Source organism: Rhinatrema bivittatum, chromosome 3 (genome assembly GCF_901001135.1).
Source record: "Rhinatrema bivittatum chromosome 3, aRhiBiv1.1, whole genome shotgun sequence".
NCBI lineage: Eukaryota > Metazoa > Chordata > Amphibia > Gymnophiona > Rhinatrematidae > Rhinatrema > Rhinatrema bivittatum.
Window position 1 is genome coordinate 199298912 of NC_042617.1, and position 16590 is coordinate 199315501.

At 44.3% G+C, this 16590-nt stretch overlaps 1 protein-coding gene across 4 annotated transcripts in view; it reads left to right on the forward strand.

Moving 5' to 3' along the window:
• Positions 1-16590, forward strand: part of GPR137B (G protein-coupled receptor 137B) — a 101775-nt gene that overhangs the window by 53228 nt on the left and 31957 nt on the right. For all 4 annotated transcript variants that reach the window (XM_029594106.1, XM_029594107.1, XM_029594104.1 and 1 more), the window contains exons 3-4: positions 4046-4268; positions 7921-8070. In XM_029594106.1, the coding sequence (XP_029449966.1) occupies positions 4046-4268; positions 7921-8070 (373 nt within the window). The remainder of the gene's footprint in view (positions 1-4045; positions 4269-7920; positions 8071-16590) is intronic.

The following is a 16590-nucleotide window of genomic DNA, read 5'->3' on the forward strand; positions in this document are numbered from 1 at the left end:
AGGATTGCTGTCTGCGTGTCTGGGGTGGCCTGGCTAACTCCTGAGCCCGCCCCTGGAGCAGTATCTTTTATGCTGAACTAAAGTTGTCCACCGTGGGGGTCAGTTTTTACAGGGTTTTTGGTGATCAACTTTGGTAGGTAGGAACCTAAAGTTTGCCTGAAAATCTGCTTGAATTTAGGGGCATAATTTTTGACAGTTGATCTGCTCGTGAATTTAGGGTGGCAAATTTAACCAGTCAATGATGGTTAAACCTTTTGAAAATTTACCCCTTGGTAATTGCGGAAGGAAGGACTTTGTACTGGCTCTTCCTTTGGTCACGATTTCCCCCTTCAGATAGATTCAGGAAATGGAGCAAGATCAGAATGAAGTTTGGGATAAAGAGGAGGGCCTTCTCTCACCCTTGTTGGGGGTGGGTGGGGAGGATAAGTGTATTCTCTTGGCGTTATCCCTTACCTTGGCAATGAGCGGACGTGAGAGCTGTACAAGAGACAGGAATTGCGTAGCAGATGAGCACTGACTAAGGAGTGATGGAAGCAATTAAAATACAAGAAGAATGCCTTCATCAATCACACCACTGGATTTAGTAGCCAGGCCTCACACTTCTGTGACCCACCTTGGTTTCTGCCTTAGACATCAGCATGAACAAGAAAGCAAAAATTTAGATGAGATATGATGTAGCCTTTAAGAACACAGCATGATAGAGTACAACATGGTCCAGTGAGCTATAATATACTTTATTTTGCATTTACGTCATTAGCTTTAATATTGTGTGACTTCATCTTGCTTCCTATTATTATTCTTAATATATGTTTTCCTATCTGGAAAGCTTGCCTCCAGCTCTTCAGCAGAGTAACCTGTTGCTCACATGCTCTGGGTCACTTGGGGAGAAAATGAAGGCAGATCCTTTGATTCCTCCAGGGACCCATGGTCCTGAAAATAAATTTCTGCATTTCTGAAATGCTGTTTTATGATTAGGAGAACTCACTGCAAATATAGGAGCCAATTCACTAAAACTTCATGGCACTTTTACAGGCATAAATGTCCATTTAATATAACCAACTCTGCTCTGTTCACGAAGACAGTAATTTTAAAATGAGCATGCATGCGCCTATACATGTGCACACTGGTGTGCAGGCGACGATGCGCTTAAATTTTAAATCATGCTCACAAGTTCTGCATGTATGTTTTAAAATACACCAACCATGCTTTAGTATGCTCCTAATTTTAAGAGGTTACTTGAGCAAATCTAGTGCGCATATCTTCCATAGGGATTTGTTGGATTTATGCGCACATGTACATGGATTTTAAAAAATGCTTGTGTGAGGCACATTCCCAATTTTCCGGTTAGTCCACCAGTTTGTCCTGTTAATATGGAGGTCTTTCAGACCCCTGTGGGTCTTCATTCTGCATGCCACCTCGCTGACCCAAACCCCTCATGCTATTCTGTAAGCCCTAAAACTCGAGCTCTACAGACTTGTTCCTCATCAGGAACAGCGGTAAGGCTACACAGATATCTAGCCTATGTGTGCTGTGGTTTTCATTTTTAAAATATGGAGTTGCACATGTAAGTGCCCTGGAGTGCGTGTGCTCCATCCCTTTTCCGCCCTCTTATTTCTCATGTGTGCACACGTCATATGCGCCTAATCTGCGGCTTTTTAAAATCTGCGTTGCTTGTGTGCGGCCCACATACGCGTCTATGTGGGCATTTTTTGTGCAAGCAATGATTTTAAAATCAACCTCTTAGACCACTGGTTCCCAACCTCAGGTCTGTGAACCCCCCAGGGGTTCACGAGACCAGCACAGGGAGTCCGCCAGAAGGGATATAAGAAAGATAAGCTGAGCTGCCGCCACAGGCTAGGAGAGTCAAAGTGTGGCCTATTGCTGCCCTGGAAACTTTATATTGCTGCAGATCAGGAGGAGGAGCGACAGAGGGAGGACTGTTCGTGCCTATTAGAAACTAGGGATGTGCATTCGTTTTTCACGAATTAGACAATTTCAACCGAAAAATTTGGTTTTCGGGTTAGTGCGCACTAACAGGAGTTAGTGCTCCCTAACTTTAAAATGTTAGCATGCACTATCGGGAGTTAGCGTGCACTCACTCCATTAGTGCGCACTAACCTGAAAATCGGGGCCCCCCGAAAAAAAATAAAGCCCGAACTGCGGGAAAAACTAAAATTCCTGCGGCGGGCCGAAAACGAAGCCCGAACCGAATCCTTTTACCGCTGCACATCTCTATTAGAAACCTCGAAACGCATTGCTGCATGACCACTGGAGGTAGGTAAGAGGCAACTCATTGCAACCCTTGAGGATCAAAAATCCCAGTGCTGCATGGTGAGGATGTGGGGAAGAGGGGAACAGGGGGGCCAATTGCAGCACTGCTGCAGCACCCTGAGGAGAGCCGGAGAAAGCAAGCCGATCACAGCGGCGAGAAGCATTTCCTGCTCTGCCATGGGCCTGACAGAGAGGAGCGGAGAGCTGCATAAAAAAAAAAGGGGAGTGGAATGACTGAGAGGAAGAAAAGGAAACGGAACTGGGGTCGACGGTCTGAGAGGAAAGACAAAAAAAAAGGAGAAGGAATGAGATGGGAGGAAAAGGAAGGGAGGGAGACAGGACTCCACGACTGGCCTGCTTAAGGGGAGGACGAGTAGATGGCTGCCTATCAAGGGAGAGAATGGGGGAGAGAAAGAGAGGATCCCCAGGAATTATAATGGACCAGAGGGCCAGAGAACCACCATGCTCTAGGAGGGAAGCGGGGAGAGATAACATAGTCAGGTGTGGATTATAACATTAATCACAAAAGTAATTTAGGGGGACAGACAGACAGACATGGAGCTCTCATAAACCTTCTTCCCAGTGAAAAGCAGGCTATTGTTTTGCTTTTTCTAGACACTAAATAATTTTGTGATGATTTTTTTTCTGAATGTATTTTAAAGAATTATAAAAGAAAATAATACAGTATAAAAGAAAAGCAGGCTAAAAGGGGGTCAATTTTCAGGGAGGCCAAGTTTCAAAACTTTTTACCATTTGAAAACTACTACTCCCTGCCAGTGAGGGTAAAAGCCCCTGCGTTGGGAACAGCATACAGACTTTTACCTGCAGGGGAAAAGGGAGCAGGGACAGGTTGGGGGAGGGAAAGTACATGCAGGGATTTAATTTGAAATCCTTACGCACACTTTCACAAATCAGGTGCAAAGTGCACAGGTTTCCCCCCCACCAGCCCAGATTTTCAAAAGGAAATTCCACGGGCAGTTTCCCTTTGAAAATTAGATTGCAGGCCTGCAGGTATCAGCACAGATTTTCTTCCAGGTTGCACAAAGTTGCCAACCTGGAAGTTTTTAAAACTTGCTTCCTTTTTCCCATTGCAGCTTGAGTGAAAGGTGGCGCCACTGTTGGCTTCAACCTTAAATTATGAGGACGGGTTTCAAATAGCTTTGGAAATTTCCCTGCCTATGTTTTCAGTTTAGGTCAGTCAGCATTATTTACCATTAAGTTATAAGCATTATGAATGATTCTGGAGTGCAAATCATTATTTCTTTTGTTATACTGTGCAAAAATTAAAAAAAAAAAAACAAGTGCGTGGGGGTCCGCAAAAACTTTTGAGGCCAAAAAGGGGGATCCACTTTCCCTGAAGGGTTGGGACCCCCCCATCTTAGGGTGTTACAAGGTTTTTTCACTGCATGAATGGCATTTAATGTGCCTGTGTCAAAATGTTCTGCACCTGCATATGTTAGTGAGAAATTGTGCAAACGTGCAACTGTTTGTGCCATGCGAATTAGTGTGTGGTTCACGAATGCACACAGACTATGTGGGTGTTTTTCAGTGGGAAACATTACGCCACCTCAGGATCTCACATTTCAGGGGGAAAGACCACGTTCTTTGTCTTGCTTTGTATTTTCCATGTCAAAATTGTGCTAGTTGATCCCTTCAGGAATGTGTGTGTCTTTACACCATTTGTTTTTCATATTTATTATCTGCAAAATATTCAGCATTATAATTCTAAAAATATGAGCTAATTCTAAAAGCCTCTTTGCTTTTCTGATTTCAGATTACCTCTCTACCTGGTCTTCCTCTTTGTTAGCCTGGTCTTCCTGGTGGTGAATTTCACCTGTGCAATACTAGTGCGACTGGATCCTTCACAGACTAAAGTCATTGTTTCTGTCAGAGTTGCTATTAATGACACATTATTTGTTCTGTGTGCCATATCACTCTCCATTTGTCTATATAAGATCTCAAAAATGTCTCTGGCAAATATTTACTTGGAGTCCAAGGTAAATAAAACTTATATTTGTAATATAACATTTTGTTCTTCAAACAGGAACTATTTAAGTGGCTAGTAACAGTGAAATCGGGCAAAGATATGCTTTCAACAAGTCTCATATGACCTTCCTTATTTGTGTAAGATTCTAATGGATTGCTCTCATTGATAATAAGTTGAAATCTTCTGCTCAGTGTGCAGCAGCAGCCAAGAAAGCAAATAGAATGCTAGGAATTATTAGGAAAGGAATGGAGAATAAAACAGAGAATATCATAATACCTCTGTATTGGCCCATGGTGAGACCTCATCTTGGGTATTGTGTGCAGTTCTGACCACCACATCTCAAAAAAGATCTAGCAGAATTAGAAAAGGTACAGAGAAGGGTGACCAAAATGATAGAGAGGTTGGAACAATTCCCCTATGAGACAGGCCAAAGAGGTTAGGATTCTTCAGCCTGGAAAAGAGAGGGCTGAGGAGAGATATGATAGAGGTCTATAATATAATGAGTGGAATGGAAAGAATAAATGTAGTCAGTTGTTTACTCTTTCAAAGAGTACAAAGAGTAGGGGACACACAATGATGTTACTAGGCGATACATTTAAAATTAATAAGAGAAATTATTTTTTTTTAGTCAACACATAATTAAGCTCTGGAATTCATTGCCAGAGGATGTGGTGAAAGCTACATTTAAAAAAAGGTTTTGACAAGTTTCTGGAGGAAAAGACCTTAAACCATTATTAAGGTGGAATTGAAGAAATCCACTTCTTATCCACGGGATCAACAGTATAGAATCTATCTACTTCTTGGGATACCCACCAGAAAGGGTTTACAGGCCCAGAATCAGGTTTTTTAGGTTCTCTGATGAGCAAATGTTCATTAGCTATAAATGTGACAAATTAGTTTACCTCCCTGCCCATTGTTAAAGGGATTTAGCAGCTTCAACACCGAGAAGTCATGCCTTGCTTATGGATTTAAGACACACTGCTTTAGGTTTCCTAGCCACAGGCGGCTTCCAGACCACTGACAAAGTGACACCACAGGGATTAGCCAAGCAGCCTTTTCTCATGGTATTCAGCAGTATATTGATGCTTTTCTCAATATAGAGATGATCTAATCAATATCTCTTTTTTACCGGGGAAGCAGCACATTAGCAATAAACCATGAGAGACCTAGATGATATTTCCAATTTCCCTTCAGTCCTGGAGCAACCGACTGCACTCACTTTTCAGGTGGGCTGCCAGCTGTAACTGAGAACAGGAACAAGACATCCTTCTACTTCAACATGCAGGTGGAGGGCAACGGGAAAGGCTCCTTTATCGAAGGGATAAGTATTCTGACGTATGCAATGATTCCTTAATTCATGCTATTATTTGATTAGCTAATCCTCCCAAACCTGACTCTGGACCTGTAAACCCTTCTGTTAGATTTCTTCTGCTGGCTCAGACTTCTTTGCCACAAATGGGTCAACATTCACACACAAGAACTTGTGAGTGCAGAAAAAAAGCATCAAAGCACCACAAAGCCGACTATTAAAAGACAAACTGTGTTTTCCTTCATCCTTTTAAATGGCTTTTTAAAAAATTGTTTACAGGCAAATCTGCCTCCTGTAAAGAAAACTTTTGATAAGCCACAACTTGTCATTTTAAGGAACCAAAATGAGTGTCTCTGATCATATATATGCAGCAAGATGTTTTAAATTGTTACAAAACTCTCAAATGATTGCTTGCAAAGACCTGGAAAAAAGTATGGAAAAATGATCTAGGGTAAAACACACCAATTTCCTGATTGTAGCTTCTTTACTTATTTAAAACTTTTCTATACCGACATTCAAGGAAAATATCACATCGGTTTACATAGAACAGGGGAAACCATTAACTAAGGAAATGCGAAGTTACATAAAACAGAAAGGATCTGAACTGGGAGAAAGAGCTGAAGAAGCAGTGTCTGGTACCAGGAAAGATACGGTAGCCAAAATGTACAGTAGTATAACAACTATAACAATATATGGCAATTATATACAATATGTACAGAATATATCATAGAGCGGTGGCTGGAATATAGTCATATCCATAGAAGGAGTGGACGGGAGGGGGGGGGGAAGCGAAGATCTAGGGTCTGCGAGATTAGGTGAAGCCCCTACCTTCTTGTCAAAATGAATAAGAATTTCATTATTGACAAGCATATCCCAAACTTTTATCTTTATTGCACACTGGGCATTTTGGACCCCCACTATACACTTTAAAATTGGGGTGATGAAGTCAAACAAATCTTGGTCCTGCCACTCTTCAGTTGGAATCTTTTCTCTATTGTCTTTACTGTCCCAATTCTCAATCTTTTTGGGACAGTCTGGATGGTAAACTCTGAGGGTAACATCTCATTTCAAATTTTGATACTGAAATCTTTTGGTTTTAAAAACCATCTGTCCACTCCTAACAAAAAGTTAATGGCTATGTACCTTTTGATTGTTTTAAAAATGATTCTCAGCATTGTAATGCGTTCAATATTCATTTTTGATGGAATATTATTTTGTAGGGAGGGCAACATTTACCCGGGTAACTAGGCTGACTGAGAATTTCCCCCCTCTATATGTGGCTAAATGTACAAATGTTGTGCCACGAAATTCCTACTTTTACCCACACTAAGTAGAGGCCTTTCCGGGGCAGAGTTAGGATGGGGAATGGCAGCAACATCTTTGGATTTTCAAAACTACATGTTTTGGCTGTAGTAACAGAAGGTACAAATCTCTGGGGGGGGGGGGTACTTTTTCCTTAGCAATTTTCAAAGGGAAAGTACATGCATACTTTTTTCTTTTTTTTTTTTTTTAAAACTGGTGCAGAATACCTGCCTACACCATTTTGAAAATTGTCCCCATGATGTATAAATATGAAGTTAAGAACACTGACAGAAAAAATATAAACAGAGGTGTGCATGGGAATAAGTTTAGTCGATCACATTTTTGTTTTGTTTCCTTAGAGATGCAGGTAAAACGTCCATAAAGACATACTCAAGATGCATAAAATCAATTCTTTATTTGCAAGTACGGTTTTATGCACATAAAAAATGTACATGCATCATCCCTGTATAACAATGGTACATCTCATTTGGCACTCAGTTGATGTGTATACAAATTTATTTCACTGATATGAACTGCATTGTTACTGGGTTAACATACTGTATATTTCTTTTTCCTCTTGTGCTGCAGTGTATCACTGTTGGTGTTGTATGTTATTTTTTCTTTTCTGTTGATTTGCTCTTTTTGTTTACCATGATGTGCTTTTCTATTTATTTTATATATTTCTTGGTCTAAAAAATATACCCTTGACACCCACATTCAATGATAAAGTATACCCTTTCAGATAAAAGCTAATGTCTTTCTGATGATGACATATGACTTTCAGGTGATTCTGATTAGTTCGGTGATTCAAAATCTTCTTTTTCATGTTCAGTTGCTGTATTGTAAAATGTGGCGCTATCAGAAGGTGACATCATAAGGCAGTGCCTTATTGTGCCAGATAATGATTTTAGCTTCCCCCAAGTTCTGCATTCTATCACAGTTACCTCTTGAAAAGGAAGGCCATTTTTAAAAGCAGGAGATATTCAACATTTTTCTAGCCATTACTTTCTTCATAAAGGTGCTAAAGTGAGCTTTAAACATTTGTTTTTAGGGTTCATCTCTCTGCCAGGTGACAGCTATCGGCGTGACTGTCATACTGCTTTACACATCTAGAGCTTGTTACAACCTGGTCATCTTATCGATGTCTCAAGAAGCACGTATCCATTCATTTGATTATGACTGGTATAATGTATCAGATCAGGTAAGTATCATTCCCCCCATTTCTAGAAATGAAGCCTTTATTTGCATGCACTGTACCTGTACACTCTGGTAGTTGAGGTACAAAACTGAATAAGAAACCTGGTGTATGGTGTTAAGTAGACTTCGAGGCCTATTTAGGAAATGTGTTAGTGCTAACATAAGTGTTAATGTGCTTTTAAATACATGCAATGCACATTAAACACATTCAAATTGTGCTACATTTAAATGAGCTGGTTAGCATATTTTTTGCATTTATCAGTTTATTTAACATTAACACATTTCTCAACATTAACACAGTTTGGGTTAAATATTTAAATGTCCACCAAACTCTAAAAATCTTAAAACCTCAGTACCCAGCATTTACACTTTTCAAATAGACAAACAGCCAAGCCTTCATACTCTTACAAAAACTTTAAAAAAATCTATTATAGCCCACAAGTCCTTTGGAATAGAATTCCACATATTTAGGACCCAAGAAAGAAAAAGCCTTCTTCCTGGTTTTCATTAAATATACCTCGTTTGGTGGAAGAATAGCCAGGAGGTGGTTTTAGGATGAACAAAGATTTCTTGTGGGATTGTAAACCATGAGTGTAGTGCTCAGATAATGTGGGCCATTACAATTTAGAACCTTCATAGCAATGCTCAGAATTTTAAATTGAGCTCTGAAAAGCACTGGAAGCCAATGGAGAGATTTCAATGCAAGTGAATTATGATCATATAATCGCAGACCAAAAAGAGCGCAAGCAGCCTTATTCTGTACATACTGTGAAATGCAGATGATTACCTGTAAACCCACATATAAATTGCAGTAGTCCAGGTGGCTTGTGATCATTGCATGGATCACTGTAACCAGGCTGACGATAGATATGGACCAGAGGTCTGTAAATAGAGCAGAATGATGTATCTAGGGGTAGGATGGTAACTGAAGATGGCACATGGCACATGGTAACTGAAGATGGCAAGTGTGCACCAACACACTGGGTGTGTTGGTGCACACCCAGATACATGCCCTTTTTATAACTTGCACGCACATATGTGCGCGTATTATAAAATAGTCTAACCACGCTCATATATGCACCCAGTTTTAAGTGGGCGCTCGCCTATGCGCATAAATCCCACCTCTACCACATAAGTCAGGAAATTTTAAAAGGGGTGCATGTCAACATCATTGCCAATTTCACCAGTTCGTCCACCATTTCCTCCAGTTAAAGCTAGGTCCTCCAAAACCCCCTGTCTTGGTAGTCTGCACTCTCCCAGTTACCCTAGATCCTTAAATCACCTCAGGTATTACATCTTCTCCATAACAGAAGTAAACTTACTTGCCACTGGACTTGGGTGCATGCCCAGGAGCGTATTTACTGTGATGAGCAGCATGAGAATGAGTCCTTGTTGCTGTGGCGTCGTTCACACAGCCCCATAGGTGAACCTATGAGGCTTAAGCCAACAGCTGGTGAATGCACCCTGAAGTGGGACAGACTGGAGCTTTGCCTATACCTGCCGTCTATCCTGCAGGTTGAGCCCTTTGGTTCTGGTGGCTAGCAGGACTTAGGTGGGTCCTTAGCGTGGTGGAAAGAGCAAGAGTCCAGAGGCACGCCAGGGTCAGGACAGGCAGTAGATTGGAGAGACTGGGAACAGACCATTGGCTGGGGCAGACAGCGGGCAAGCGTAGACAAGGTACAATGCAAGAGGTCAGGTCCAGGAGATCAGGCCAAGGATGGACGAAGACACACAGGAGACCATGGACGAGACAGCTGGGCAGGGCAAAGCTATACAAGATAGGCTGGGCAAGGCAAAGCTGGACGAGGCAGGAATAATCAGGAACGAAGGAGCAACCTGCATTGCTCAAAATAGGAGACCCATTGCTGAGGCAAGGCTTTGGTGCACGACTGGGCCTTATATACCCAGCCACGTGATATCATCAGGAGGTGCTGGCAGCCCAGATTCCTGCCACAAGCTCTTTAAATGCTGTTGCGGTGCATGCTGTCACGTGCCTAGGGATAGCCCACAGGGGATGAGAGAGGATGTCACACTGGTGGTTTCCTGCTGCAGGAGAAGTGCATGGCAGCTTCCAGGCCACAATAAGAGTCAAGGCGTCATGGAGGTAAGTGATGCCAGTTGCGGGCAGGTCCTACGACCGGCGAACATAACGGTGCCCCCCCTTCAAAGCCCCCTCCCCATCCTTTTGAAACATCGGTGGAAGTAATATTTGGAGGTTTGAAGCAAGTTCCCAGGAGTTTTCTTCAGGACTAAAATTCTTCCATGCAATGAGGTGCTGGATTTGGTTCCTGACCTTCCGTGAGTCCAAGATCTCCTCAACTTCCTACTATGTGTCTTCCTCCACCATGACTTCAATGGCCTTAAAGGGTGGTCTGGATGGCCAAGATAAGATTACTGGTTTCAGCAAGGATCCATAGATCATGTCATGAATTCAGAGAGTCATGGATAACTTGAGTTTGTAGGCTTCTGGCCCCACCTGCCACACAATAGGAAATGGTCCCACAAATCTTGGGGCAAACTTTGGCAAAGGCATTTTAAAGCATAAGTTTTTTTGTACCAAGCCAAACTAGGTTTCGAGGCTGGAGTGGGGGGTGCCAGGCAGTCTTTCTTGTGTGCCTGTCTCTTGGAATGTTCTGCCACTTGTTCCAGGCAATGGTGCATTTTCTGCCACAGGTCTTGGAATTCACGTCACTTTAAATTGGCTGCAGGGCAGATGACAGAGACTGGGACAGGCTTGGTGTACAAGGATGATGGCCAAATGCCATATGAAAAGGTGAGGACCCAGTCGAGATGCTGACATGATTATTGTGGCAGAACTCTGTCCATGAGAGTAGGGATGCCCAGTTGTCCTGGCTTTGGTTTACATAGGCTCATAGGAAAGCCTTGAGAGTCTGATTTGTGTGCTCAGTTTGCCTAGTTCTCTGGGGGTGATAGGATGAAGTAATATCCAAAGGTAATTGCAAACGTCTTGCACAGGCTTTTCCAGAAGAGGGCTGTAAACTACCCTTCAGTCCGAAAGGATGTGGAGAGGGAGCCCATGCAGACAAATGATGTGCTGGACAAAGAAATTGGTCAATTCATAGTAGCATAGTAATGATGGCAGAAAAAGACCAAATGGGCCATCCAGCCTGCCCGGCAAGTTTCATATGATAGTGACTGCCACTCCGTGCAGGTTATCCCCAAGCCTTATGTAGCGGACCCTACAGTGATGCTACCAGTAACATCTGGATGAGCCCTTAGTTCAGCTAGTAGGTTAGTGTAGGGGAAGGTTCCATTCAAAGGCAGCCCCTCCCTTTGAGGGATCTGGAATGGCCATCCCCCTGAAAGTGTATTTAGAAGCTCTCCACAGTGAGCTTGAGAAGCAGTCCCTTTAAGTTTGCTGAGAGTGAGGAGGTAAAGAGGAGTTTTGGTTTTTGTTGTTTTGTAGGCCCAGTCAGTAAAAGCAGGCTAGCCCAGCCGGTGGGCCTGACCAGGGTTGGCAGGGTTTCCTTCCAGTCTACTCACTAGCTGGTTGGGATATCCCTCTGGGTTGTGTTTGAGGACTTCTGAGATTTTTCATGGTAGGAGCCTTGTGAGACATCTGGGCCTTTCTTGGGCACAGGGTTTGGAGAACTCTATATCTGGGATGCCCAGGGATAGGGAAGACCTCCCCTAGAGGTGGTGACCCTCTACAAGGAACAACTCCGGTGTTATCAGTTTTTTGGGGAAGAAAGCATTTTGTTAGAAGATCCAGGAGGAAATTGGCTACCCCTTACTTCCTGTCAGAAGAACGAGAACTGTTTGTTTCAAAAAGGATCTCTTCCATCCAGGATCCAGAGAGAATACTAAAGAGACTGTGTCACAACAAAGAGATCCAGAAGATCTGCTAACTATGAGTAAAGGAAGGCAACGTGTCTGGGAACACCCATTTGGTGTTTCTTCACCCTGGGGAGAGAAAGGGAGAATTTACTCTCTGTGCCATAGACTATTTTGCAAGTTATTGGTTTTCCAAGGGATTTTGCCCAGCTTAAAAGACTCTGCCCATCCAAGAGAGTGAAAGTTTTCCTTTTTTCCCCCAATACAAGTGTGTCCTGCACAGATAGAGGAAAGAGACTATGAAGAAGTTATTACTACTAAACATTTTCATAGCCTACACAACATACACAGTACTGTACAAACATGCAAAAAGACAGTCCCTTCTCAATAGAACTTACAATTCAGATGCTGAAGGGAGGCCAGGGAGAGCCATGAAATGGGCCACCTTAGAAAATTGATCCACCACTACTCATACAGTAGGGTTGCCATTTGAGAGGGGAAGGTCAGTGACAGTCAGTGGCCAAGTGGGACCAGGGTTCCTTGGGAGCTGGCAGCGGTTGTAACATTCCCCATGGCACTCGTGGGACAGGAATCTAAGTATCGCTTCACTTTGGTCATCATCTGAGGCCACCATTAATGATGGGAAATTAACTCCAAGGTTTGGTTGATGCCAGGGTGACCTGCTAGGTGGGAGGCATGGGCTCACTGAAGAACTTTCTGACATAGACGTTGAGGAATGACAGTCTTCCCAGGTAGCACTATCACTGCAGCAGCAACCATGATCCTTGTGGGGTTGATGAAAGGCTGTGGGGGCTCCAAGGACCCTACCAGATCAAAAGAACAAGAGAGGACATCGGCTTGATGGTTTTTTTCTGCTGGATGGTATCGGAACTCGAAGTTAAACTGGTTGAAAAATAGTGATCAGCGGGCTTATCTGGTTTTCAGTCATTGAGATTGCACCAAGTGTTCCAGATTTTTGTGGTCTGTGTAGATAGTCACAGGGTCCCCTTCCAAGAGATGTTGCCATTCCTCCAAGGCCAGCTTTACTGCTAGCAACTCACAATCTCCAAAGGTGTGATTTCTCTTTGTTGCAGTAAACTTTTCTTAGAGAAATAGGAGCAGGTCACAAGGGTTCCATGGTTGTTATGTTGTAAAAGGACAGCCCCCACCTCAAGGATAGAGGCATCTACCTCCAGTATAAATGGCTTGAAAGAATCTGGATGATTCAGGCATGGATTATGGGTGAATTCCTCCTTGAGTCGCAGGAAATACTGAATGGCACTGTTACTCTAATTCTTGGTATCTGATCCCTTTCTGTTAAGAGTGGTGAGGGGTGCAGCTAATGTGGAGTACCCATGAATGACTTGCTGGTAATAGTTTGCAAATCTGAGGAAGTGCTGCAGGGCCTTCAGGCCCACAGATTGGGGCCAATCCAGGATGGCTTTTAATTTCTCTGGGTACATCCACAGGCCTTACTGGGAAATAATGTATCCAAGGAAAGGGAGTTCCTCTTGTTCAAAGGTACATTTTTCTAACTTTGCATAAAGGTGGTACTCACGGAGCCTCTAGAGAACTTGCTTTACATGATCTTGATGTTCCTGCAAAGACTGGGAAAGCCAGGATATAATCCAGATATACCACCACATGGGAGTAAAGAAGATCCCAAAAAATCTTGTTGACCATAAACTGAAAGACCATGGGGGCGTTGCATAACTCAAAGGGCATCACCAAGTACTCATAGGGGCGGATTTTCAAAGGGTTACGCGTGTAACCCTTTAAAACCCCTCCCGCGCGCGCCAAGCCTATTTTGCATAGGCTCGGCGACGTGCGCAAGCCCCGGGATGCACGTATGTCCCGGGGCTTGAAAAAGGGGGCGGGGAGTGGGCGGGGCAGGGCCGGAGCCTCCAGGCACAGCGTTCATTTGCTGCTGTGCCTGAGATCGCGGGCCGGCCATTGGCCAGTGTGTGTAACCTACACCTGCCGGGAGGCAGGCGCAACTTAGAAGTTAAAGGTAAGAGGAGGGTTTTAGGTAGGGCTGGGGGGCGGGTTAGGGAGGGGAAGGGAGGGGAAGGTGGGGGGGGGGCGGCGGAAGGAAAGTTCCCTCCGAGGCTGCTTCAATTTCAGAGCGGCCTCGGAGGGAACGGAGGAAGGCTGTGCGGCTCAGCGCGCGCAAGGTGCACAAGTGTGCACCCTCTTGCGCGCGCATGTTATAAAATTGGGCGTAGATTTGTGCGCGCTGGGTTGCATGCATAAATCTACGCCCATGCGTATGTTTTAATATCTGGCCCATAGTGTATATTTCTGGTGTTAAAGGCAGTCTTTCATTCATCGCCTGCTCGGATTCTAATTAAGTTGTATGCCCCTCGCAGGTCAAGCTTGGTATTATTTGCACTCTTCTGAGACGGTCAAAGAGTTCAGTGATTAGTGGGAGAGGGTATTGATTCTTCTTGGTAATTATGTTGAGCCCACGTTAATCAATACAAGGGCAGAGCAAACCATCCTTTTTTACCACAAAAAGGAAGCCAGCCCCAGCAGGCAACAAGGAGGGGTGAATAAACCCCCTATTTAGATTTTATTTAATATATTTGGACTTGGCCTCTGTTTCAGGTGCAGAGAGTGGGTAGTCTCTACCCTTTGGCGGTATCTTCCCTGGAACCAAGTCAATGACACAGTCGTAGGGACAATGCGGTGGCAGGACCTCTGCCTGCTGTTTGCTAAAGACATCCATATACTCTAGGTAATGCGCTGGCAGGCCTCTTAGCTCCGGGCTGACTGTTCAGACTAGGTGCACAACAGGTGAGACTTTAGAGAGACACTGCTCCTGGCAGTGAGAACTCTTACAGGTGACCTATAGGGTACTCTAATTGATGTGGGGCTGGTGCAACATGAACCAAGGTAGGCCTAATATGACAGCGTTGACTGCTTTTGGAAGCACGCACAAGCTAATGTGTTCTCTGTGTAGGAGGTTGTATGCATAGCGAGCAGAACTCATCCGGATAAGGACTCTCCATGAACAGAAGAAATGGTGAGTGCAGTATCCAAAAGAACAGTCTGGATTCCATACTGATGCCCAAGTATTTGTGAATAAAGCTGCCTCCAGGGCCGGTATCAAGAAAGGTTTGTGTCTTCCTGAATGAGAGATGTACTGGTACTAGAATTTGTGGAAAGGAACAAGCTTGACCTAGTATGGCCTCTACCACCAGGCCACTATTGAAGATGTGTGGTGAGGCTCATCAAAAGTCATGCAAAATTCTCACAGGAAGCTGTTCAGATCCCCTAGGAGCAGGTCATCTCTCTCCCAAAGGGGTGAAGTCCAGGCTTGGGCGGGACCATCCAATAGGGACATGATACTTGTAAAACTTGACCCGATTGAATAGAAACAAGAGTGCCTGTAGTTCAAATTGCATCTAGCATTAGTTCAAAAAGCCTCTACATTTAGTGGAATCTGTCACACCTCACAGGCAGATGAAGTGTAGGAGTAGCAAGCCTCAGCAAACTTTGATGAGTGGCATGAGAGTGAGCCCTTGTTACTGTGGTGTAGTTGACACAGCCTCATAGGCGAATCTACAAGGCATATGCCAACAGCTGGCAAACACACCCTAAAGCCGGGACAGACTAGAGCTTCTTCTATACCAGCTGCCTCATACACAGGTTGAGCCCTTGGGTTCTGCTGGCTGGCAGGACTTAGGTGGGTCACTAGAGTCATGGAGAGAGAGTCCAGAAGCATGCTGGGTCAGGAGGGCAGCAGACTGGAGAGACTGGGAACCGGTCAATGGTTGGGGCAGGAGGCAGGCAAGCAAGGACAGGGTATAATGCAAGAGGTCAGGGCCAGGTGGAAAGCAAGTGTGGTCAGGTTCAATGCAAGAAGTCAGGTCTAGGTGGCAGGCAATTGTGCTAAGGTTCAAAGCAAGAGGTCATGTCCAAGAGACCAGGCTAAGGATGGACGAAGACACACAGGAGACACTGAACTAGACAGCTGGGCAGGGCAATGCAAGGCTGGATGAAACAGAAACAATCAGGAAGGCAGGAGCAATGCACAGCACACTGCTCAAGGCAGGATACCCGTTGCTGAGGCAAGGCTTTGGTGCACAGCTGGGCCTTATATACCCAGCTGCTTGATCGCATCAGGAGGCACTGGCAGCCTGGGTTCTCGCTGTGGGCCCTTTCAAAGATGGCACAGTGAGTGCACACCTAGGGATAAGCCCACAGGGGAGGAGAGATGGCGTCACGCTTCAGCTTCCAGGCTGCAGTAAGAGCCAGGGCATCATGAGGGTGAGTGATGCCAGTCATGGGCGGGTACCACAACTGGCAAATGTAACATTTACGTGCACATTTCTTGGCCACACCCTGAAATGCCTATGCCCCACCCAGTCCCCGCTCATTTTTTAAAAACTTTATGTGCACACATTGGGAGATATGTGCATATCTATTCAGCTTTTAAAATTTGGTCAGCATGCATGAACCTCACTTGTGCGCACATCTTCCAATTGATACATGCACCAGGCTTTTAAAATTCACCTCTATGCTTTTACCTGAGGCAAAGGAGGGTGAAGTGACTTGCTCAAGGTCATAAGGAGCAGCAGTGGGATTTGAACCCTGTCTTCCCTTGGTTGTAGCCCACTGCTTGAACTACTAAGTTTACTCTTCCAGTTCCAACTTCTGACCAAACATAGCTGCAAGAAGCAGGTGCAGACCATCTTAGGGATATGATTCTGATACGTCAGCTCAG